Source organism: Plectropomus leopardus, chromosome 9 (assembly GCF_026936395.1).
Source record: "Plectropomus leopardus strain MGB_pleo_1.0 chromosome 9, ASM2693639v1, whole genome shotgun sequence".
NCBI classification, from domain to species: Eukaryota; Metazoa; Chordata; class Actinopteri; order Perciformes; family Serranidae; genus Plectropomus; species Plectropomus leopardus.
The window spans coordinates 19,907,207-19,930,837 of record NC_142184.1 but is presented as its reverse complement, the minus strand read 5'-3'; the positions used below and the strand labels follow the sequence as shown (position 1 = coordinate 19,930,837).

At 42.8% G+C, this 23,631-nt stretch overlaps 1 protein-coding gene across 5 annotated transcripts in view; it reads right to left on the bottom strand.

Annotated features, from left to right (window-relative positions):
• The window catches only part of kmt2d (lysine (K)-specific methyltransferase 2D), a 36,049-nt gene extending 16,823 nt beyond the window's left edge, over window positions 1-19,226 (bottom strand). Inside the window, exons 1-35 of one of the 5 annotated variants that reach the window (XM_042491327.2) lie at window positions 18,606-19,226; window positions 15,507-15,589; window positions 15,098-15,209; window positions 14,773-14,975; window positions 13,428-13,537; window positions 13,168-13,330; window positions 12,578-12,749; window positions 12,311-12,425; window positions 12,029-12,207; window positions 11,620-11,918; window positions 11,180-11,299; window positions 10,288-11,045; window positions 10,055-10,168; window positions 9,840-9,953; window positions 9,595-9,699; window positions 9,327-9,508; window positions 8,889-9,053; window positions 8,578-8,687; window positions 8,391-8,435; window positions 8,097-8,282; window positions 7,818-7,988; window positions 7,596-7,718; window positions 7,049-7,170; window positions 6,814-6,949; window positions 6,625-6,705; window positions 6,456-6,533; window positions 6,183-6,341; window positions 5,973-6,042; window positions 5,543-5,781; window positions 5,341-5,414; window positions 4,950-5,000; window positions 3,217-4,851; window positions 2,962-3,135; window positions 2,420-2,559; window positions 24-1,816 (exon numbers count right to left, since the gene is read on the bottom strand). In XM_042491327.2, coding sequence (XP_042347261.2) covers window positions 24-1,816; window positions 2,420-2,559; window positions 2,962-3,135; window positions 3,217-4,851; window positions 4,950-5,000; window positions 5,341-5,414; window positions 5,543-5,781; window positions 5,973-6,042; window positions 6,183-6,341; window positions 6,456-6,533; window positions 6,625-6,705; window positions 6,814-6,949; window positions 7,049-7,170; window positions 7,596-7,718; window positions 7,818-7,988; window positions 8,097-8,282; window positions 8,391-8,435; window positions 8,578-8,687; window positions 8,889-9,053; window positions 9,327-9,508; window positions 9,595-9,699; window positions 9,840-9,953; window positions 10,055-10,168; window positions 10,288-11,045; window positions 11,180-11,299; window positions 11,620-11,918; window positions 12,029-12,207; window positions 12,311-12,425; window positions 12,578-12,749; window positions 13,168-13,330; window positions 13,428-13,537; window positions 14,773-14,975; window positions 15,098-15,209; window positions 15,507-15,555 — 8,347 coding nt within the window. In that variant the 5' untranslated portion in view covers window positions 15,556-15,589; window positions 18,606-19,226. Of the gene's footprint in view, window positions 1-23; window positions 1,817-2,419; window positions 2,560-2,961; window positions 3,136-3,216; window positions 4,852-4,949; window positions 5,001-5,340; window positions 5,415-5,542; window positions 5,782-5,972; window positions 6,043-6,182; window positions 6,342-6,455; window positions 6,534-6,624; window positions 6,706-6,813; window positions 6,950-7,048; window positions 7,171-7,595; window positions 7,719-7,817; window positions 7,989-8,096; window positions 8,283-8,390; window positions 8,436-8,577; window positions 8,688-8,888; window positions 9,054-9,326; window positions 9,509-9,594; window positions 9,700-9,839; window positions 9,954-10,054; window positions 10,169-10,287; window positions 11,046-11,179; window positions 11,300-11,619; window positions 11,919-12,028; window positions 12,208-12,310; window positions 12,426-12,577; window positions 12,750-13,167; window positions 13,331-13,427; window positions 13,538-14,772; window positions 14,976-15,097; window positions 15,210-15,506; window positions 15,590-16,778; window positions 16,935-18,605 lie in introns of those variants that run through there. The other 4 variants (XM_042491332.2, XM_042491330.2, XM_042491331.2 and 1 more) reach the window with 4 other exon arrangements.
• Window positions 19,227-23,631: the final 4,405 nt, after the last annotated feature.

Below are 23,631 nucleotides of genomic sequence, written 5' to 3'. Positions count from 1 at the left end.
CAGTGACAAGACACAGCGCTTACCTTTATCTGGGAAGAAGTTGTTAGCCAGAGGTGGCTTAACCACTTGCTGCGGCTGCTGTTGATGAATGACACCTGCGTGCATCCCTGGCTGCCCCATCCTCACCATGGCCGACTGCTGGGCCACATTCATGTGAGGTGGAGGTGCCATTCCGGTGCCCATAAGCCTTTGCTGCTGCTGCTGTTGTTGTTGCAGCATGTGCGGAGGCCGAGGTACCATTCCTGGCTGAGCCATCATTCCTTGTGGTGGTGGACGATGGTGGTGTGGCAGCATTATCTGTCCAGGTGCCTGTGGGTTCTGCTGTTGATTTGAGAGGCCAGGAAAATGAGGCGCCATGCCTCCCTGGTGGAGTGAACTGAGCTGCTGCTGCTGCTGTTTCTGTAGTTCCTTCTTCTCATGCTCCAGCAGATCCTGTATTAGAAGGGGCAGCTCACCATCTAAAGAGCTCTCTACCTTTGCCAAATCTACAGCAGGAGAGTGCTGTTCCCCTACGTCAGGCAGCCCCAATGGATCATCACCAATATCTGCATGTGGAGCAGCTGGAGGAAAAGGCAATGCATCAGCTGGGCCTGGCAGGGGGTATGGAAGTCCCCCTAATCGAACAGAACTGAGGGAAGCTGACTGGTTTTCTGTTTGTTCAGGCTTGGCTGGTTGTTCAGTCCCACCGAGAAGCATTGACACAGCCTCTCTTATTTCATCTTTCACCACAGTCTGTCCTGAATGCAGCTGAGGGGTCATACCTCTGTCTTCTGCTTTGACCTTGGAGATATCAGCAGTTTCTACAGAGGGTGGCAGTTGGGCATCAGACCCCTTTGCAGTGGCAGGGGCTGTTGTGAGAGAGTCCTTCCCTGGCTCCACTTTGGTTTTTTCTTCCTCCACTTTAACAGCTCCAGAGGAAGTTGACGGTGCTTCACTTTCTGCTTCCACCAACCGCAGCTGGTCTGAGAAAACATCTTTAGGGTCTCCCTGGTCCAGTTCAGGGTCAGTGTAAGCCAGCAGGTCAAACTCATCGCTGTTGAGCAAGTCGTCTAGATGTGGATCATTGGTTTCAAGGTTGTCTAGGTTGCCTAAGTCATCATCTCCTTTGTCGGGGTCTAAGTCTAGCGCCAAATCGTCCTCATCCTCCACACCTCCATCCCCTGGAGCATCCCCAAGTCCCTCAAGGTCAGGCTCTGGCAACTCTTCGCTGTTTTCTGCTGTGGCAGGCTGGGTCTGAGTGACAAGGCTTGGTTGCCGCAGCTGATGCTGCTCAGTGCTAGGAATGTTTTGAGTGGAAGAAGCTGCCTGGGGCTGAAGGTGGGGCTGTTGTGTTACTGGGCCTGCAGACTGCTGAGGCAGTAAAACTGACAGTCCGCCCTGCTGTAACCCCAGCTGTGAGTTGCTGCCCCCCTCTGTCTGAATGCCACCAGCTTGAGCTATGGGATGTTGCTGAACATAAGATGCTGCCATCTCTTGCTGTGGGACAAAGAGACGTGGTCTGGGCTGGGGTCCACGGGGCATAAACTGAGGTCGTAGGGGTAGCCTCTGTGAGTTGTGTCTTAATTCAATGAACTGTGGTGGAGGTCCTTGACCCATTGGCTGCATGTTCTCTCCTCCATGTCCTGGAATCATGGCGTGAGGGTTTCCCATGCCTTCCATACCCTGGATGTTGACAGCAGGGTTGAGATTGTGCCTTATGCCCATAGCCTCCATGACGGGCTGAGGGAACCTCCGTGGACCTGGAGCCTGGCCCTGCCACTGAGGAGGGAATGGCGGACGGGCAAACATGCCCTGAGGTCTGGTGGGCCCTGGTGGCCTGAACAACAAATACAAACAAGAGGAGAAAACATATTTCAATTGAAATTGAAACAGAATCTATATTACAGATTTTTGAAGATGATTCAGATTCAGACAACTTTATGAATCCCACCAGAGGGCAATTTGATTGAACAACTTGCTGTGTTCACTTACAGGAACATGTAGACACAAATAGATAGGTAATAAATAAAAAATAAAAAGGTGCAAATGAGTTCAGAGGAATAAACAAATCTATAAGTACAATAAGTTTGGTTATGAATAAAATCAATAAAAGATTTCAAATGGTGGCTAGTATTACAAGCAGGTAAAATGTAACAATGTTCAACAGCAACAGAGAAAATTCACCTCTACTCGTCCAGATGAGGCTAAAAAACGTCACTTTCTGAAGGTTTTGTGATGTGAGAGGTGGAACTAATTTAGGAATGTTTTTGTTTTGATATGTATACACCTAAAATGTGCTATAATCGTAACCAAAATAACCAGATGCTGTGTTAGATATTATCATGAATGAAGAGCATGGGAAAATCTCTAATTTTGTTAAACAGAACCAAATCTTATTATTTCACACCAATTGTGAAATCTACTTCAATGACATGGTTACCTTAGTGCACTAGGATCCATCATGGCAGGGGCTCCTGTAGGTGGTGGACGAATGAGTTTGTCTCCCATGCCTCCAGCAGCCATGGGCATCTTCCCTGCTGCAGAAGCCTGAGGTCCACCAGTAGCAGCAGGAACACGATCCTTAAGGAAGTAACGATGGCAGAAATAGGCAAATGTAACATTCCATTTATTTGTAATTAAATGTAGCATTTACACAGCACTTTTCTCCAAAGCTCTTTAAAAATTGCCTCTCATTCATTCACACATTCCTAAGGCCCCATTTAAACAATCTACAGCACATGGTGTACACTGCATGGCACAAGTGCATTTATGGCGTGTTCAATTCCACTTTTGCTAGGTAGACGGCACATAATTAAATTTATCAGTTATCTATATTCATTCTACATTTTATCCATTAACTCTTCAGCAGAGCAGGTATGTGCTTGGCTTGTACACAGGCCATACAAAGGCTACTTCCTAACTGCTACATCACACTGTTGTAAAGATGTTACATTTGCATGGAAAATTGCTGAAGGTGTATACCTGCGGATAGGGTGGTGGTGCTCTGTGGGCCTTGTCTTGTTGAAAGGCTGCCATTTCTCCTCCAGACCAGCCAGGAGATGCACCGCCAGCAGCAGCAGCAGCCGCCTCCTTCTCTTGTCTGATGGAATTTCTCTGCATTTGTTGTCTGATTAAGAATTCCCTCAGTTTCAGTCGCTAAAAAACATAAGAAGCATTGATTAGCAAAACATCTAGCAGGTACATAGCCTGATTATTCACTGGCTAATACTGTGATACCTGTCGGTGCTTTTCCAGCTCAGAAGGGCTGAGGCCTACTAATGCAGGGTCCTGCACCGCTGCAATGTCAGACATTTCTTGAGCGCCTGGCAAAGCTGGCTGATGAGGGGCATCTGGCTGGCGGGCAGTTGGTGTTTCTTGAGATCCAGAGGGAGGTGGCACCCTGGAGCTGAAGCCATCTGCCCCCATCGTTTGCTGAGTTTGTGGCTGTGGCTGCTGAGGCTGACCCTGTAACATCTGACTCTGCTGTTGTGTTATTTGGAAGCCTCCCGTGCTGGGGCTGCGGCTGAAAGTAGGAGGTGCTGACGGTTTACCAGAGAGAGGATCCCCTATGGAACTGTTGTTGGGATGGGGTGGAGGTGGCTGGTTGGGATGAGGTGAGCTTTTATAACTTGCAGTTCCCTCTGAGGCAACAGAGGAGGGACGAGGGGGTTTGTGGATAGTAGCAAAAGGGTCTCTAGATTGTGGTCTTGAGGGTGGCTGAGAACAAGGGTCTGGGGATTGGAAACGAGGGGTAGCAGGAGACTGGACAGAGAAAGCATCATTGGAGAGGCCACCGGGAGTGTGGGGAGACTGAGAGCTGCCCTGGGACTGTGGGCTGGAGGGCACTCTAGAGCATAGTTCCTGTTGACCTACAGGGTGTCTCTGGGGTCCAAGAGAGCAGTTGTCTCCTGACTGCGGCCTGGGAGTCAGTGGTGGCTGAGGATGGGGGTCAGAGAAAGGGTGGGAGGGAGACTGCCTGTAGCCTTCAGAGGGGTGGCTAGGCGAAGCTCCAGGATGAATTGACCCACCCTCCCCTTGGTGCATTCGTGGCGTCATAGGGGCCTTGAATAGACCATCCCCAGACTCCAGCATCCCAGCAGGAGAGCCAGTGGACAGATCAGGTCTTCCAACTGCAGAGGAGCGTGGTGAAGGTGCACTCATATCAGCCCTGTACTGCCCTGTGCTTGCGGGTGAAGAAGCCACTGCAGAGGGTGATGGAGATGAACCGTACTCTTGCCGCCCCATCCCTTGCTGTGCTCTGAAAGGGTCTCCATAGTGCGTATTGTGAGAGGGTGAAAAAATGGGCGACTCCCCTAGCCCTGTGCCTCTGGAATGAGGACTTTCTGGAGGTCCTAGAGACTCCAGGGAGCCTTGCTGTGATTGTGGTAGATGACTCTGTTGCTGCTGCAGCTGTGATCTGAAGTAGGGGTCAACCTGCTGAGCCCGTCTGGGGGTTCCAGGAGTTCCTGGTTGCATGTCAAAGGGGCCAAGACTGGCTGGCCGTCCCTGAGGAAGACCCTGTGGGCCGGAAGCGGAATAACCTGAGGAAGAGGCCTGTAAGGGGCTGGCCCCAGCATGGGAGAAGGGTGTGGTTGGGTGAGAGTGAGAATGGGGTGACTGAGGAGGAAGCTTGGCCAAGGGATCTGTCCGGATTTCAGCTGACCCTGGGGTCTTAACAGGTCCATCTGAGAAAAAGACAGAGGATGATCCTGAATCTGGAGGGAAGGGAAATGGGCTTTCTGCAGAGCTGGGTTGGGAAGAGATTGACATGGATCCTGAAGGTGGCGGGATCTGGAGGTGTAAACTTGGCCGTTCTGTCTTCACACGCACTCCCTCGGTCTTGATTGGCCTGCACACCTGAATCTCTGCCTGCTGAGAGAAGAAGAGCGCACAGGAAACGTGAGCAATCAGCACCATGATAACCCTTTATTCACCTTGACAATGCAAAAGGATGCTGCTGGTTTAATCACCTTCTGCGCCTTGTTGATCCTCTGAGCTGCTCGGTTATCTTTGGCCTTTTGCTACACAAAGAAATTAGATAAGAAAAATATTAAAGTATTTAAATTGCAATTTTACTTCTGCATAACATTTGTTTTCTGCAAAATTGCAGAAACATTATAAATAATACATGATACATTATACACGTGCAGGCTTAATCTGGATCATCTTAATGCCAGATTTGTTAATGTTTTTTACTTAAGGCTTTCTGCATAGAAGTGAGGGTACCATAAGCCACAAGGGACAATTTGATCAAACACAGAATAAAAAAAACATGGCGCAACTAACTACAAAAGTGTAGGACATGCAGAAAAATCATATAGCTATTACAAATCCTTGAAAAAATAAAGAAAAAATACATACCAGATATGGAACCTTGTCAGCAGCTGACACCTTCCTCCAGATCTTCATGATCTGCTTACAGCGACTAGCCCAGTCTGTGACAGGAGAAATATTTTACAGCTGCTCAATATCTGACAGAGATAAAAACCTTTATAAAAATGTTTCTTCTGTTGGGTCTCATAATTAATCTTACTTATTGGCATTGCATTTCTTCCACACTCACCTGGGTAGTCCTGTTTGAGTGTGGGAAAGTTGGTATTGGCATAAAGCACAGGGGAAATTGTTGAGAGTTCTCCTAGCTCCTCATCTTTCTCCCAGCGCTGGAGACTACGCTGGTTGTAGGACAGTCCATCGCCCTCCGCCTCAGTGGGGGTCGGTGGAGAAGACGGGGTTGCTGGGGTAGAGGGAGTGGCCCAGGGGCTTTCCTCACCCCCATCTGGACTGAACAGTCCTCCTCGGTCCCTATACATCATATAAGATGTTACTGTCCTACATAAAATAATAGACGGCTTTGTATGTATCAACAACACTGGAAAAAAATGACATTGCATGCATGCTTTTACAATGTGATCTACGACTTCAGTTGCAGAGCTACATACGACATATGGTTGTAAAAAACAAAAATGCACAAGGCATTTCAGTATTGGTCCTACCGCATATCAAAGAACGGTGACTGGGAGAGGCCAGGAAAGGCATCCATCATTCCAGCTGAGGGCAGGGACCCTGCAAGAGATTTCCCATGTTTTATTCCCAAGCCAAACTTCAGTAAAACCCAACTTGCATACTCAGCCGTTACAAAGTCCTCAACCATATTTTCAAAAGAGTTTCAATCATATCTTCTGCAGACATGCCCTTGTACACACCTGAGAGGAGAGCTCTCTGTGGCAGAGCACTACGATTGAGTTCTCCCTTACTGCCCTCCAAGATGGGCTTCATGCCCCCCAAAGAGGAGCCATCTGACACTCCCAGAACCTTCCTGAAGAACTGCTCAGAGTCTTGACTCTCCACCCCTTGCGGAAGACCTGTCACATAGGAGGAACAGCATGTAAGGTATGACTACTACATCAGGAATTAAATCTTTCCCCTAGTTAATGTTTCATACTGTATGCACCAAAATCTTTCTCTCAGGGTACTACCTTCACTTTTCTCTGCATCAGATTCATGAGGATCATTTGACGCCTGGTCCTTCAACGATGAGGACGGTGCAGAAACTCCTAAAAATGTACACGTTTAAACCAACTGGCAATCTGCAATCTCAAGATCATAACAATAAACCAGAAGCAAAGTGTCCACGCAGACACTTACCTGCACCTTCTCCCTGAGCCTGGGGGGCTTCACCCCCCTCTTGCTTGAGAGGAAAATTATCTCTCACCACACGATCCTCAGCTAGTGAGAGAAGCACAAAGGTCACAAAGGGACTAACCTTTTTCACTTCCAGTGTCACTAATAATCTGAACAATTTTCATGTGTCATAGGTCAAGTTAGTGCTCTTACTCTCTGGAGCAGCAGGTTTGACCCCTGGTGGTGCTGGTAATGAAGGTCGGACAAGGCATGTGCCTGGCCTCTGCCCCGGGGGTATCATCACAGCTTTCTTACTCAAGTCTATTAGTGTCTTCCCAAAGAAAGCCTCCTGCAGTGAATTACAAACATTACAAATATTATCTTTATGTCCCTGGAGACCATAAGTTCCAAAACTGTTAAAATCATGGGGCCTAGAGAGACATGAAACCTGGAGATAAGCTGGAAACATGTCCTCAAGTTTGCTCTTCTTCCGTCCCCGACGTTTCTTGGCCTGTTCCTCGCCCTCCGCTGGCTTAGGATCCATTATGTTATCTGTGTCAGGGTGAGGTCCTACACAAATATAATCATACAATTCAATTTCCCAAATTTGAAGTATTCTCGACAGACAAATGCAGTCGCACTTCTCCTAGTAATGAAAGGATGATGAGGAGATTCCGACCAAAAAAAAAAAAAACAGCCATGCATTAAAAATTGCGAGGGGGTTCATCTTTTTGCTGTTGGACTGGTTGACCCTGCTTTTTTTGCCTAATCCCTCCACATTAGCCCCTCCGCTGTGTTAACAGAGTGGCCTTTTTTTCACCCCAGAATGATGTTGGTTGGAAGGACGTTTCACGTTCAATAACTGAAAATTTTCTTAAGCAAGCAAAGAACCCTATCCCCTTTAATCGCTACTACTTTCTGAATTCTGAACCTATTTTATTCTAACATTTGATACTGGTTGAAATGAAATTCCACAGTCTACTTTTGTCACTGACCTTCTTCAATGGTTCTCTCTATTGGCTGTCCATCTAATGTAGTCTCTCCAGCCAGCTGGGCAAAAAATTCTTTCTTCATCCGTGTGTGACACTTCCTTTGTCGCACCATGAAGCCTCCAATTCCTAATACAAATTATAGATAAATATTTTTGAATATCAAGTGGATGCTCAGTCATCTATGTGAATGTGAAAAGTTGTTTTGTGAAACTCAGGGTAGCTTACCTGGTCTGTAAGGTTTCCGCTTCCTTTTTTTGCTATCATCTGTCTCCTCAGCTCCGCCTTTGAGACCCTCACAGTCAGCCATGCCTTCAGTGCCTCCCTCTGCACCACCTTCTCTGTCAGGGCTCCCTGGGTTCTCCATCTTGGATTCGCAATCCATGGGCTCCCCGCAGCCTAGATATACAATACAACATTGCATTTGCATGAAGCCTTATATTCATATGGTGAAAATACACCTGAAAATTGTGTATAAACCACTGGATGAGCAGAAAGTGTGCAAACCTTTTCCATCTTCCCCTTCTTCAACCTCCCTGAGATCCATTCCATCAGGACCTCCCTCACAACACAGAGTGCCGAGACGGGAGCGACGTTGCCGTCTCTTGTGCAACGGAGACATGGATATGCTGCGAAGCAGGGACATACCTGACTCCGTCAGCCACACACCCTCCAACCGGTAGAACTGGGGTTCTGTCAAGTGACATTTGCAAATATGAGTGACTTACAGTCAAACAAACAAAAGATGACCATGTATAATGTGCTTGTGATAATAAACACGAATAACCAAAATCCACTAACCTGGCTCTTTGATCTTTATTGAAGCCATAATAGCTGACTCTACTACTGTGAAGAAAGGTAAAAGAGTGGGTGGGGAAAGCAAAAGAAAACCATGTCATTAGTAAATACAAGAACGTCCTGTGTATTATTTTGAAACTATAGTTGTGTCTCCAGTTTTTAAATAGTGCCGTTCCAACATTCGACTCACCCACGGGTTTTGGAACATATGGGGTGCAGGATGTGCATGCAAAGCCCTCATCAGAAGCTTGTTCCACCTCATCCTCTGTATACAGACTCTCACAGACAGCATGGACCCATCTGCACAGGCACACAGAAATACATTGATACACACACACACTCCTCATAACAAATCGCACCGCAAATCAAAGATGTTATGGAATAATTCATGATGTGAAAAATACATAAATAATCCATTCCCTGCTTGTCTTCATTAGCTGCAGTCTCATGAATACCTCAGTTTCTTAGTGTGCGTGTGTAGTTCTAATGAGCAGCACCTACCGATCACAGTACTGACACTGCAGCAGCAGCTCCTCCTCCATGAAGTTCTCTCTGCATACTGGACAAGTAACGAGGCTGGCACAGGGGCCACAGTGGGTGTAGTTATTCTGCCACTCACAGTGGAAACCCGGCGTGTGGGAACCACACTGCACACAGCACACACACCTGCACAGAATGAGTGAAGCACTCTGTAACAAATATCCAGCTAATATACAAGATTTAAAAAAATACAGATGCTAATGTGAGTGGTGCAAAATACACTCTGTTGCTACAGAGGCAAGAGGCAGAGGGATGGGCCTCTGCATTGCTAATGCAGGGCTGAGGCATGAGTGTTTTACATAATATGCAAATTTACATGTATTCATTTCCATTTGACCCCTTTCAAAGCTACAAGGCTAAATGATTCATTGTGCTCTTAAAGTTTACATTTTTCTTTACCATTTGCACTTCCAACCACCCTTGGGAACATTGTGCAGGGGTGGGTCCAAGCAGTAGGTGTGATAGCTGACATCACAGTCATCACACAGCAGCAGACGGGAGGGGTCTGAAGCCTTTCCACACACTTCACACACAATACATTCCAAACAGCGCCAGCCCTTATGGAGCATCGTCTTGGTGATCTACAGAAGACATCAGGTTAAATCTATCTGGATTGACAAAATATAGTGATGGAAGAAAAATAATCGAAAGACAGTGTTGTGCTTACTTTGCTGTTCACACAGTAAGGATGGTAACACTGGGCACACTGAGCACAAGCCAACAACTGACCCTCTGCACCCTTTCCAAAACTGCCACACACAACACACATATCCTAAAACAGAGGAGAGAAAGTGAGAGAGAGAGAGAAATAAATAAATAAAAGAAAGGAAACCAGAGTTGCATTTGAAAGTGGCAACTGTACTTGTGCCACAGGGTAATTGCAACAATCTCACACTACAACAAGAGCTGTACCTGGAGCAGGACAAACTTATCAGTGTTTGAGAAAAGAACCACTGTGTTCTGCATGGTGTCATCTTCTTCATCTTCTTCCTCTTTACTTAGTCCAGTGTCTGCGGTCATGCTTAGCTGTGAACAACAAGATAAACCATTACAAACATATTGCCAAAATAAAAAATTATAATGACCACACTATAAAACTGAAAGAATACAAAAGAACACCAGCTCACCAAGAAAGCATCAATGCAGGAGGCCATGGCTTTCAGGCGTGACCTCCCACCACGCCCTCTCCCTCCACCACCCCCTCGAGGTCTACGCTTCCCAGGAAAACTATTGCTTCGCCCCTACAAGCGGAGGAACAATCATTTCAATGTCAAGTCCTGTTATGACATTTTAAAAACAAGAGCAAAATATCAGCTGTTCAAGCAAAAAATCCAGTCCAACTTGTACAAGGTGACCTCACCTGTTTGACCCGTGAGCGGCCAGGGGATCCTCTGCGTTTCACCTTCTCTCTGTCACTTCTGAGGGGTTCGAAGGGCAGCGAGTCATCAGTCTCAGTGAGCAGGTTATCCGTGTGTGAGCGGCCGGCGGGCACAAGGCCGAGCTCCATGGAGAGCTGAGGATCGGGTTCTCCTGGAGAGCCCAGAAAGCCACTGCTGCTCTCGTCTCCGTGGCTCATGTTGGACATCTCGTCCAGCAGCAAATCCGGCTTACACTCTCGCTCCTGCAGTTCACGCTTTATGTCCTCTTTCATTTGCTCATCAAACTCTTCATCCTCCTCCTCCTCAGAGTGAGGTAGTAACCTCCCCTCCATCTCCATAGAAGAGAGGGCCTCTTGTGTATCCACTGATAAAGACAGAGGAGAAGGAGACTGAGGGTCCTGGCATGGACTTCTTTCCTGCCGACTATCCATATGTTCCGTTTTGTCCACAGAGGCAGGAGAAGCTGATAACTTTGGTGGATCCTTACTAAATGGTTCTGTAATAGGCGTGCCATCAGAGCCATTGTTTAATAACTCGGATGACACCTCTTGCTTCTCCACCTCCATATGTTCAGCGTCCTGCTGTGACACCAGCGTTGCTTCTACTTTAGGGTTGTCAGACTGAGTCTCTGCTGTCAGGTCCTGGGAAAGGGTTGCTCGGGTCACCTGGCTGACTGCCTCTTCTACTCTCTCTTCATCAGCACGTAGACAAGAGGCCCTCTGTTCTTTTGTTGCACATTCTAGATTTGAGATTAAGGAATGCGTGGTTAACATTTATAAATCTATAATTAGTTACGGCAAACCATTATATCAAAAACAAAGTACTGCTTTGTGATCATTTTTTAAATATGTCAACAGTGTGTTGTGAGTTTACCTGTGGACTCAAGTGGAGCAGCGGGCGCCTCAGAAGTCAATTCTTCTGTTGCTACGCTTGGCTCGTCCTCCATGGTTTTCTCCCCAATGTCTGTTGTCTCAAATACTGCAGACTCCTCCCCTAAGATCAAAAGTAGTTAACTTTCAGAGGCACATCTCTGACATAAATTACATTACATTTATTTAGCTGACACTTTATCCAAAGTCACTTGAATAAGTGACTTCAACCATGTGCATACAACCCAAAAATCACAAAAATAATGCAAGAGCATCATCAAATATGCTTAAGTGCTACATTTAGAAATAATAACAGATAGAAAAAGAGCTTGGTTTTTATGGGTCACATTGTAGTCAACATAAACACGTTGCATTATTTTGCTAGTCCAACAAATCTCATGAATGGCATGTCTTGTGAGCTTTATCTTATCTCTGGAAACTTACCCAATTCCATGGGTGTCTCTTTTTCAGTCGTGGCTTCAGCCTGACCCATCTCTGGTGTGCCTTTCTGTGACACCTCTGATAAGTCTGTGTGCTCTTCTGTTACCATGTCTGCATCTGTTTGGATTGTCATCTCCACCAAATCCACGTTTCCTTCAGTCTCCTCAGACGCCTCTCTGGTTGTTATCTCTGCTGTAACGTATGGTTGAGTGACAGGCTGCTGCTGATCCTCCTTACAAAGCCGGCAAATGCACTTGGCTTCTGGAAGCTCCCCCGGTAAAGCACACTCGCTATGCACCCACCTAAAACAATAAAGAGATCATCAAGAAACATTTTATGACAATAATGAAGACAAGTCCACATATGATATCTACCTCCAATGAACACTATTATGCTTCTGCATCAAACTAACCTGTGGCACATGCTGCAGCACTGCAGAGTGACAGATGGGTTGGCAGCTTTGCTGCAAACGCCACACATAGAGCTGCGGTGACGCTGGCAGCCCTCACACACGGCGTAGTTGTCAAACCACTGGGCTGAACCTGGCAGGCTTAGACCACGAACACCACACTCTGTACATACACGACACCTCTGACAAAAGAGTGGGGTAAAATGTAAACCAAATGACCAAAGACTCAAGTTTCTGGGGTAAGGGCATCTATTTGTACTGAGGTGAAAGACAAATGTGACTTACTCTGCATTTCCATGGGTCAGATGGAAGAGAATCCATGGCTGGCTGGAGACAGAAGGTGTGGTAGCCCTTATCACAGGCATCGCATACCAACATTTTGGAGTCTTCTCCTGGTTGTCTACGAATATGAAGAATAAAGACATTAATCTTACAAACTAGAAATAAAGCTAAAGTTAAATAGGACACATCTTTAAAAAAACAGTGTAGATATAACGCAAAGCTTTCTGGCACTACATCTGATTTGCTAGTATAGCACGCAGTTTGACTCACCTGCAAGTCTGGCACACTTTACACTCCGGACATTGCCATCCTGCCCGCTGGATGGGCGTGGCACCAATCTCCAAACAGGCCGCATGATAATGTAGGCCGCAACCCGTACAGAACAGCAAGTCTGTGAGTTCCCCTGCTGAGTCACACACTGCACACCAAGCCTCCTCACCTGCTGTAAAAAAACATGACTGGGTATTTAAAAAAAATAGGATAACCACAACATCAGTAGCCAATAGCCACTTTTTAAAGGTGCATGGTGTTTTGTTAAACAAAGTAAGTATTTTTAAAAACTGAAAACATTTTAACTTTTTAGGAAAAAAAGATTACAAGTGATTGCTTTTTTTCCTACTTTTAAGCTATACAGGCAGCCGACATTTTATAACAAAGTGCATAAAAACATGCAGTCCACAGTCGATCAACCATAATCAGTTCGAACCACAGAAGTTGCTTTACAGCAATTCTGGAAAAATTTAAAGCTTTTGACTTGTTTGATGATATTTGCAGCTGGTCATCACTTTGTAATGTGTGCTGAGCGCAAGCTCGACTGTGAGCAAGCCCTGAGTAATGACAAAGATGTCTTGTTCTCTTACCCAACTCCTCTGCCTTGTCTATGTGCTCCGGACAGAGGAGGACCAACTGCTTCATAGACTGGAAGGATCCACTGGCCGCCGAGCAGGGGAAGTGGTAGAACCGTGAGCAGCCCTCAGCATGGCATCGAATGGTTGCACCCAGCCTTTTGCAGTATTCGCAAAGCTAAAATAAACAAATGGTAACTAAGATTTCTTGAAGCCTGTTTATCCCTGTGTTCTGACCCAATACCATAATCCAACTTTTGGAACAGTGCACTCACCCGCTGTGTCCCTGAGATAACGGCCTTATCCACGTTCTCCAGCTCCTCATTTTCCATTCGCTTCACTCCTTCCGACCACACCGCACACCAGTGATGAACCAAACAGCCCCCTGTTCATTAGAAAGCACATCAGTAATTCTAACCAAACTTCAATTCTACATCTGTTAGCTATATTTTTAGGGACCTATTATATAATTAATTTCTAAAAGTAAATATTTATTGTACATTATTGGAATGAGGGTTTCAGCAACCAAAACTCTGTCAAGAGTGACTAAACATTTTCATCGGTCGCGCCAGTGCATCTGGCATTTATAACATTGATGGACATAATGCGGAATCAAAGTTCACTAGCGCGAGTTCTACCAGGAAACTTTAGCCATAACCCTACACACTGTTAGCAACATATGCCGATGTAAGCAAGACAAGCAGACTGGCTTTTGAGTCAGTCACACTCTGGTGAGCCCAGATAAAATGCCAGAGCTGAAAGACCTGTCCGTGGGTTCCTGGTCAGCTAGTACAACAATTGAGAGAGAGTTGCATGTAAGACAAAGATGGTGTATTGGCATTGCTTTATCATTGTAAAGGACGCAAATGGAAACACATCCAACATGTTAACACTGAGCCCAACTTTTTATCCCCACTTTTTTCTAGCAGCCATTAGACACAAAAGCAGAAAGGGGTAAAATAAGATGACTATAGTAATTTGTATTTTAATTAGCATAAAGCCAAGATGGAATTAACTTTAACACTCCTGGTGGCACAAATTCTATTTTGAAGTATTCTATTTATTTAGTATTCCAATTTAATATCGTATGAGATGCTTTTCAGTTTAATAGCCTGTTGTGACCTGTTGCCTACTGAGAAAGTGATGGTATACAGTGTATTGCAGAAGCGTTTGGAATGTTCCTTTTAAATTCTTATAATGGAAATAGTTTACCTACGTTGCCTGTAGGCTCCAAGTCCACAGCAAAAGGATTTTGTCTTGTCTTTGACATGTGCTGTACTGTTTGTTCAAAATAAACAGACGGATCCTTATGTAATTTTGTTATTTTGTTCCCGCTGTACGGAACTTGCACACAACCCTGACAACCCTAAACTGGGTTATGAACTGAACCATGACGTCTTTGTATCATTACACTATTAGTTAGGAGTTTACTAATGTGTATGGGAACTAACAATAAAAAAGGTAAAGCTTAATATTTATTATTGTGGCACCAAAAGACACTGTAAAAAAATTGGGGGGCACCTAAATGAGGAAGTTTGGCACACCAGTGCAACCAATGTAATAAAAAAAAATTAGTCTGGAGCCCTGGGAATGATAATAGTTTAAGGGTTTGAGTTCAACCTGAGTCGTCAAAGAGCGATCCCAGACAGGGGGAGTCAGAAAATCCAATGGAAGACAGATCATCATTCCCGGGCTGTGGCAGTGGGGAAGCTGATGGCTTGAGGTCCGGCCGCTCCAAAGATGGCCCAAAGTGTCTCAGTTCCCGCTGTCCATGCAGGCTCCGCTCCACACAGTTACAAAGCGCACAGGCTCGAACGCTCCCTCTGTACAGTCACAAACAAAATCGTTCGGAACAGGAATATAGAAGCAATTGCTGGTGTTAGATATTGGATATAAACCACAACAGTCTGGAGAATATAATTCATGTTCGGAAAGAAGCACTTACAGAGGTGTGCTGGACGAGGCTGCAGTAGTACCAGACACGTCCTCAGCAGCAGGAAGGGCTTTGGGCTCCTCCTCAGAGGAGACAAGCTGCTTTGAAGGGGCATTGTCATCAGCTAGAGAATAATATAAAAGGGGAAAAAGAAAGAATAAAAACCTCACTTCCAACAAGGTGAATAAATTACTTTATGTAACCTGTATTAATTTACCTGCTCACCTCTAATAAATCATGTTTTCAAATTTCTTTTGTGGGATTTTTTTTTTTAAATAATCTTTTTTCTCCACCATGTGCATTTCTCTTTCAGAGGAAAGCCACATTTTATATTATTCATCTTCATGCAGAATACATGTAATTACACATTTATTATGCATGACGCTGGGACATGAGGAAAACTTAAAAAAGAACACATTACCTGTTGGTTCAGAGTCATTCTCTTCGCAGTTTGATTTCTGCTCGTCCATCCCCCGTACTGATTTTGACCTCCTTGACAGAGATCTGCAATTTAAAAATATACATAGAATCAATTTATTCATCTTGAATTAGAGGTTGATAAGAGTCTCAACAATATACCGCTTTCAAGGTATAACATGGTATGAAAGTTGTTATCATACATGTACATTTTCTTCATGACACTATTGAAAGAAGTGCATTGGACGGAGAGTCTCCTCTTTATTTGTTACCTTCAAAAGGGAGACTATTCCCTTAAGGATCATTGTAACTAACTTTTTAACTTGTTAATTCATAGACATGATAGTTTTTATTGCTTTTATTTTCAACATTTTACTGTTTTTCTGCTTTATGTTGTTGATGTTATGTATCTTTCACTAATGGCTGATCTCTTTGCTATTTAACATTTTTATCTGTTTAACTGTTTTTTATTGCCATTTAGAACCTTTGACATTGCTGCTGGTTATCTGTTTTTATGGAATTTATCATATTACTGTGATTGCTATCATACGTTATATATCCTTTTAGCCCAATAATGTGAATTCAGGTCGTTGCAGTCATTTTCCCTAAAATAAACAATGGTTTTGATGATAACAATACTGTAATACTGTGATACCGTGAAACCACAATATATTCTGGAACGGTTATCATACCATGAAAACATCATACCATTGCAACCCTAGAAATAGAATAGTTTTACAAAATGATTGAAAGTATGCAAACAACCTTTATCTGATAACCGGCTATGCAATAACATACAGATGTTATCACTGTCTAATGAATGGAGAGACTAAACCTGATAATGTAAATGAAAAAAAAATTAAAAAAAAATACTAAATGCATGAGATTTAGGTTCTCTGCAAGAAAATTAAATAAGTGTTAGATTGTGTATAGGTCCCCACTTAGCAAAAGAAAAAATACAATTTTCATTAGCAAACATATGTTTATCATCATTAAAAAAAAGTAATTACCAAAAAGCACCTTTCTTTGCCACAAAATACCACAAACTGTCCTCCGCATCCATCTAAAATCACTTTTCACATAAAGACTTACAACAAGCGATGCAAACAATCAAACATGGCTGTTATGTCTTCACTTTAAATGATTTCCTTGTGTTAATCTCACTAACGTTAGCACCAATGCAACGGAGCTTCCTCGCAAACTCATGAAAATAGCGCGAGGTTTACAGAAGACAGATCAATCGGAAACTGTTTCAACAATTCAAATGACCATTTACCAAAGAATGCATAATCCAAGTCGGTGAATCTGCTGCGTGGAAAAGCACGAAATGATAAAACTAAAATGGTGTTTTCCCAAATAAAACAACCATAAATCGGGATACACAAAGAAAACACAACTTCCGTGTGTGGAACTTCCTGTTGCAGCGGAGTGTCTTTCGTGCAGAACATTTGTCTTTCGCTTCATAGTTCCGCTGTGAGATTTACGCCATTTAACACAAATAATGTAAAATAAAAACTCAAGACTGGACTGGCTCAACATTTCATCATCCTCAGAGCCAATTAAAGCAATTCGTGTCATGTTTTTAACGTTTAAATGCTGCTCATGAACGACCCTTTATAAAGGAGCCGATCGGCTTCGTTTAGTGTGGTATAATGTACTTATGGTGCATCACAGCTTCACCAATATCTGTTCATATCATCGTGAATATCCAAATATCGGGAAACAATGGACGGAATCTTCAGTGGTACAATGCTGTGTTTCCTGATCTTATGGGCTCAAAAGACAATAAATGTGACAGTGACTTTGAAATATAGATCCAGCTCAATCACGCAGTGTTTTGTTAGTTACAAAACACAAAAAACTGTACCATCATATTCAGAAAATCATCCTATAAGATTACATGATCACACGCGCGTTTCGAAACATTTCCTTTTCATTCTTACTGAGGCAATAGGAAGCAGATCCCAGTCCGAGGACGGGTGCGCTTTTGCAGTGTTTATAACCCATAGGAACAGAACTAATCACAAATTCAGATCAAAATGCAATTAACTGTAATACCAAAGCAATTACAAAAAATATTCATCTTTGTCACTGTTATTTACGAGTGTTTTAAATGCCTGGCCAGTTTGACGTTAAAACCCAAACTCCCAAAATAAAACGCAACACACCTGCACTATTAACCTAACATACACAATAAATGGCGCTACATTAACACTCTGTTTAGCAAATGGCACCCAAAGCTATTAACGATAAAACACAACTGAGCTTGTGCACAAAATTAATTTCTCTACGAAGCGTTAAATCTTCGGTGGCAGCAACACCGGGCACTCTCTTTTCGACAACAAACTAACGTCAAATCCAAGTCACACAAAACCGAACTGTTGTTATATCAGAGTTAATGAGGATAGAAAATAGGCTTTGTTTCTAAAGTGAAGTTGGCAATGTCCAGAGCAAAAGTGATGACATGATGGCTAACGTTAAGTTAACGTCTTAACATCCTGCTAGCTTAGTTAACATTAAAAGTGTTAACGCCACAAATTAACTTTCGCTGTGAATGTGTTTGTTCTTGTTTTGTTATGTTAAGCCAACAGCAGCAGCTATTTGTTGCAGTGCCACGGTGAAAGCTATAGAGGTTTTATAGTTGAATAAATGCAAAGCTAAGCACTATTCCTCAATGTAAACACCGACTTCAAAGGGTTGGTTCTGTCCAGCAAGTAGCCGGGTCCGTGTTGCTGACGACAAGCTGATACGGAAAAGCTAACAACTACCAATGGTGACGTAGCAACAAAGTGTCCCGAACAGGCAAAACTACGAGAAATATACTCAATCACACGCACAGCAACATGTACTGCTAAAATATAAACCGACTACTCAGTTGACGGTACCTCGGACAAAGCAAACGTTTAACATATTTCAACCTAAAGTTAGCACCCAGGTAACACAGCGAGTTCTCCAGCAAGTAGACGGTCCCATCTGGTCGAAGCTAACGGCTAAATGTTACCGATAGCAGAGCTAACATTACCCGGTCTAAGGTCAGGGTTGATGTGTCTTTAGGTATGTCTGATGCAAGCAGTTAAAAAAGGCCATAATAAAAACAGCTCACCTCAAAAAAACAATATCGTCTCCTCATACATCAGCAAAATCCAAACAGCCACACAGCTTCCCAAAATGCTGATGGTCGCTTCATTTTATGTACCGGACTAACGCTACGGCTAGCCGGCTGGAGGGAGAGTGGGGGAAGTGCACCTCGGCGGAAGGCAGGCTGTGCGGTGCTGCTAGCTACGTAGCTTCTTAACTAGATGGATAATGCTATGGTTAGCTAGCTAACCAGCAACTTGAGCTTTGTGTCGAGTGGTCGGGGAACTATTAAGCACCGAGACAAGTCTTCAACCCGTCCCGACAAAGGCTCCACAGCTTCATGCTGTGAATAACTACCCAGCTATCTGGCTCCTTGCTTGTGTATTTAGCTGGAATGCTAACAGCAGCTAGCTTCTGCTCTGTTCTGGAATCTAGCTCGCGAGGTCGTTAAAGCTACTGCAAGTTTGCACAAAATAATGCATCCGAAAATTACAGCCCCAAACTTTGTTGACACGACTGTAAATATATTTTTTCTTTTAGTTTTAGTCCACTGCAAACATTCATCTACCTAAATTTGCAGCTCAACTTTGCATGGGTACCCTTGTGTGGGTCACTAGCATCGCTTCACTTCGCTGAACTGCGTTGCGTCTGCACACGGCTGTTCCGCCAAGTGGCTAGCAGCCGCTAGCCGTGCTAGCTAATAATAACTACGTCAAAATTAATTCATGCAAAAGGGTCAAGCACAAATTGTGTCTTATTACTAGATATACGCAAAACATGCTGCAGCTTTAGTGTAGCAATGAATAACTCTGTGTGGGGGTCATAATGTGGCACTCAGCACACGGTTTTAATGTGGAGAGCGCGGACCACTGAAATATGGTGGATATTAGATATTAGGTCATTAGATTTTCGGATCCAGGGAAGCCATTTTTCATTAGATTGTTTCGATTGTAGAGCCAAAGCTACTTTGACATGCCTGCGAATGAATGCATTTCTTCTGATGATTAATCAACCGCGATTTAATCGGTTTCGAAGAGGCTCATATTTCTTAGTGCAATTTAATTTTGTAATTAACATAACAAATGTGTTACTGTACACTTCATCGTGGTCGCTAATTACTTATTCCTCCTCTGTTTCTGTAGTGCTATGCATTGCGCATTTGGCTGGAGTGACTGAGGGCGACAGGGAGGAGTGACTGATTTTAAAGTGTCATGATCTGAAATAAACCTTGACCAAGTTTTAGCAGGTTCACTGATAATGACCCACATAAACCAGAACACCTGCTGTGCCCAAGCGATTTGTGGCTATTGTTTGATCTTATTACGAAGAGATATGTATTTACCATTCATCTTGGTTGTGTTTGAGTCCTGAGTGATTTTAATAATTTATTCAACCTTTATATATATATATATATGTGTGTGTGTGTGTGTGTGTGTGTGTGTGTGTGTGTGTGTATGTATATGTATATATGTATATATATATATATATATAGAGAGAGAGAGAGAGAGAGAGAGAGATATTAAAAATCTTTTTCAAGAGTGTCCTGACCAAGGCAGCATAGAAAAAAATCAAAACATGCAACTCCAAAACAAGCAATATAAAACACAAAAATGAAGTTACTGCAGGACTAAAAAGTACATCAATATAGGCCCATGCTATAAGTGAAGCATAAAAACAAGAAAAAATGAAAGAGCAGCTAAGATACTTCCTTACTTTGGCATATGGAAGATGACAAAGATGACAAGTCCTGCAGCAGTGCTTTGAAACAGCCTAGAGGAACCAATAAGTGCAGCTTTAAGTCCCTCTTGCAGAAGAATCCACATACAGGGAGCTGCATACATAGAGCTTGTTGTGACAAACTCAGTATGAATCCTAGGTATGAACAAAAACAAGTTCTGTGAACAGAGAGGATAGCCATTTTCAGTTTTTCTTTAATGTACACATATAAACATGCTGGAAGAAGACCAGAAATAAGAGAATGACAATGAAAAAGTCAACAAAGTTTTAAAGACAGCCACCCAACCTGAGCATATAGGATACAGTGATGAGTAAGGGACTTGTAATTTGTAATGAATGTCAATGCACCATGATAAGAGCATGCATACACTGGGAGGGTGCATTTATATATAATACATCTCCATAGTCAAACATAGTCAAAAAAGTAGCTGAGAGCAGTGTTAAATTAATGGATAATCAAAATAAAATTATTGAATACATCTTAATTGATACTATATTATGTTAGAAATGTTGAAAAAAATACTCAACTCCTTACAGGGGTTCTCACCTGATGCTGAATCAGTTGGCAATTCAGTGTCAGACCTTTGCATTTTAAATTATCGATTAATATTTGTTCATGTAATAGACTACATGTTCAGTTCTGGTCTTCAACTAAGAACAGCACTAATAATAATGTTTACTGTTGGTGAACATAATGCAGATTCTGTGGGGGTGGGAATGACAGGTGGGCCTTCTTTATCATAAGGTTTCCTTATCACTGTGAGAAAATCACAGTGGCATGGCACAAAAGTTGTTCCCAGTTCTTAAATTATGATTTTTAGTAACTGATTAATGGCCTGTTAACACTTTAAAATATGATCAAATATGTTGGATTTCCGGAAGAGGAGTTTAAAATAATACAAACAACCAGAGGCAGCACACACAGTAAAGCTTGGATGTCACTGGATTGATCCTGTGAACGCACACAAAATTACGTTGGGGAACAGTCCATCCCATTGTGAGAAGTCACGGGTTTGATCCACATCAACTACTGTATATCTACTGTTATGCACTAGAACAAAACTGTAGCTTACTAGATTTGTAGCTTACAAATCTGTTATATGTCTCAAATGTAAAGTTAATGGTAGTGATCACACAGGAATGCCTGACTATTCACTGTGTGCTCTGTAAGCAGTGAACAAGCATCTGCTGTAGATGGGTGGTCTGCAGCTGCCCCTGCACAGTGAAACAGCTCTGGTAATGCATATGAGGCATCAAGAGGCCTCAGGGCTGAGAAGAGCACAATGTTACAAGAATTCCTATCGACAGGATGAATGCAATTGTGTAATAAAGAATTGTCTTATAAATGTGACCTGCAATTAAAAGACAACTGATACACACCCAAAGGATCTAGTGTAAAACTTTAATTTTTCACATTATGCATGATGATGGTAAAGAGACCTTTTTTTTTAAACTAATGAAGGCTAAACAAGGAAACAGACAATGAGAAACATGGCAAGAAATGTCCCTTAAATTGCGCAAATAATTGTTTTAAAAAAGTTACAAATGACCTGAATTTTAAAAAAATCAGAAAAAATTCTCCCTATATATATATATATATATTCTCTCTCCCTCTCTCTCTCTCTCTCTCTCTCTCTCTCTCTCTTTATATATATATATATATATATAAATGTTTGGCACTTTGTTGGGTCATTTTCATGTCTTTTTTTAGTTATATTTAGTTAATTTTCTTGTTATTACAAATTTTTATTATTTCTTGCTGAGTTTTGGGCAGTGTCTTGTTAAGTAGCTCATCTCTTTCTCCCCGTGTTTTTGAGAGAAATCAAATCAATTTGCTCAGGTTTCAAAGGGTTAATTGCTAAAAAAAAAATCAAAGTGAATTGCCACTCAAGGTCTAGGTTTCAATCACATATGCAGATATAAACTCTATTGTCAATGATACAAAACATTTTGTCCCAATTTGTTCAGGTGTGATATACGATGTTCTTCGGTACACAGTTCTTTTCAAATGTATTAAAAACCCATAACAAACTCCCACTGATGCCTCTTTCTCCGTTATGTCTAAATATTGTCATAAAAGTTTTGTCATAATTATTTAAACCTGATGACACTGGTCTGTATTTTATAAACAGATGAATATTCTGATCAGGAAATGTGTGCTTCTCAGTGCCTGGATATGGGGTGTGCAGGTTTTAATTTTGAAAATAGGTTATTACTGGTCCCCTTGACAGGATTAGTTAACTCCCCATTCAGCTTTAGCAAGATTGGATTAGATTTTGGGGGGCTGAGACCAGTTGGAAGACAATGACTGATTGGCCAATAGATGTAAATAGAGGGTGGTATTAGGACACTGGGCTTTTCCTATTGGCCAGTCAACAGAGCCGGTGCTTTCCCATCTGCCTCCTGTATCTCAAGGATAATCCCCTTGAATACCTCCACAGATGTTTACAACAGAACATAAACCTGAGGGAGAGAATACAGTTCAGGTCCTCAGGGTTTTATTTGTTACAGTTATATACCTTAAAGATAATTGGGGGAAAAAAACAACGTAGGCTACTTTTATAGGATGCAGATTGTGATTATATTTTCTTAACATCCTGTATTCATCGTTTTGATAACATTGTGTCGAGCAAATCAATTCAACACTTGCGAGCTCTTTGGGCCCCTGGGCCTGTGCCTGGTGGGCCCATGCATGTGTACCAGGGCATTTGAGGAATTAAAATAAGTAAAATTCAAAGGTTTACTATCAGTTCCTCCACTAGGGGGTGTATAACCTTGTGCTACTTTCCTGACTATGGCCTTACACAGTATTATGAACCTTTGAGTGGTAGGTTTACAGGACAAAATAATTAGGTTAAATGTTTATTAGTAACTGGAAAACTACACTTGCGTAATGCCAGAATATATACTAGAGACTAATGGACACAGATGGGGTGCAACAAAGTAAAAAGTTGTGTACAATGATTGTACTATGCCACCAGATAAAGCACTTGTGACCCAAATCTGAGCAGTAGAGACCAATAAAACTCCTTTAAAGTCTCCTTTAAGATTGCAAGAGACCCAATGACTTCCTTGAAGTAGCTATGTGATAAAGCCACTGTGGTGGCACAGTGTGGGGAATATTAAGTACATCTGGGCTTTTCATTAACCCGTCGGCCTGTTGGACTAGATTTCCACAGAGCTCTTGAACACTGCAACGTACGTAATGCTCAACCACGACCCCAGAAATGATCTTTTTGTTCGAGTTAAACAAGAAAAAGACAAATGAGCTTAATGGACAAAAATTACTCCACAGCTAAAGAAAAAGCAGAGTG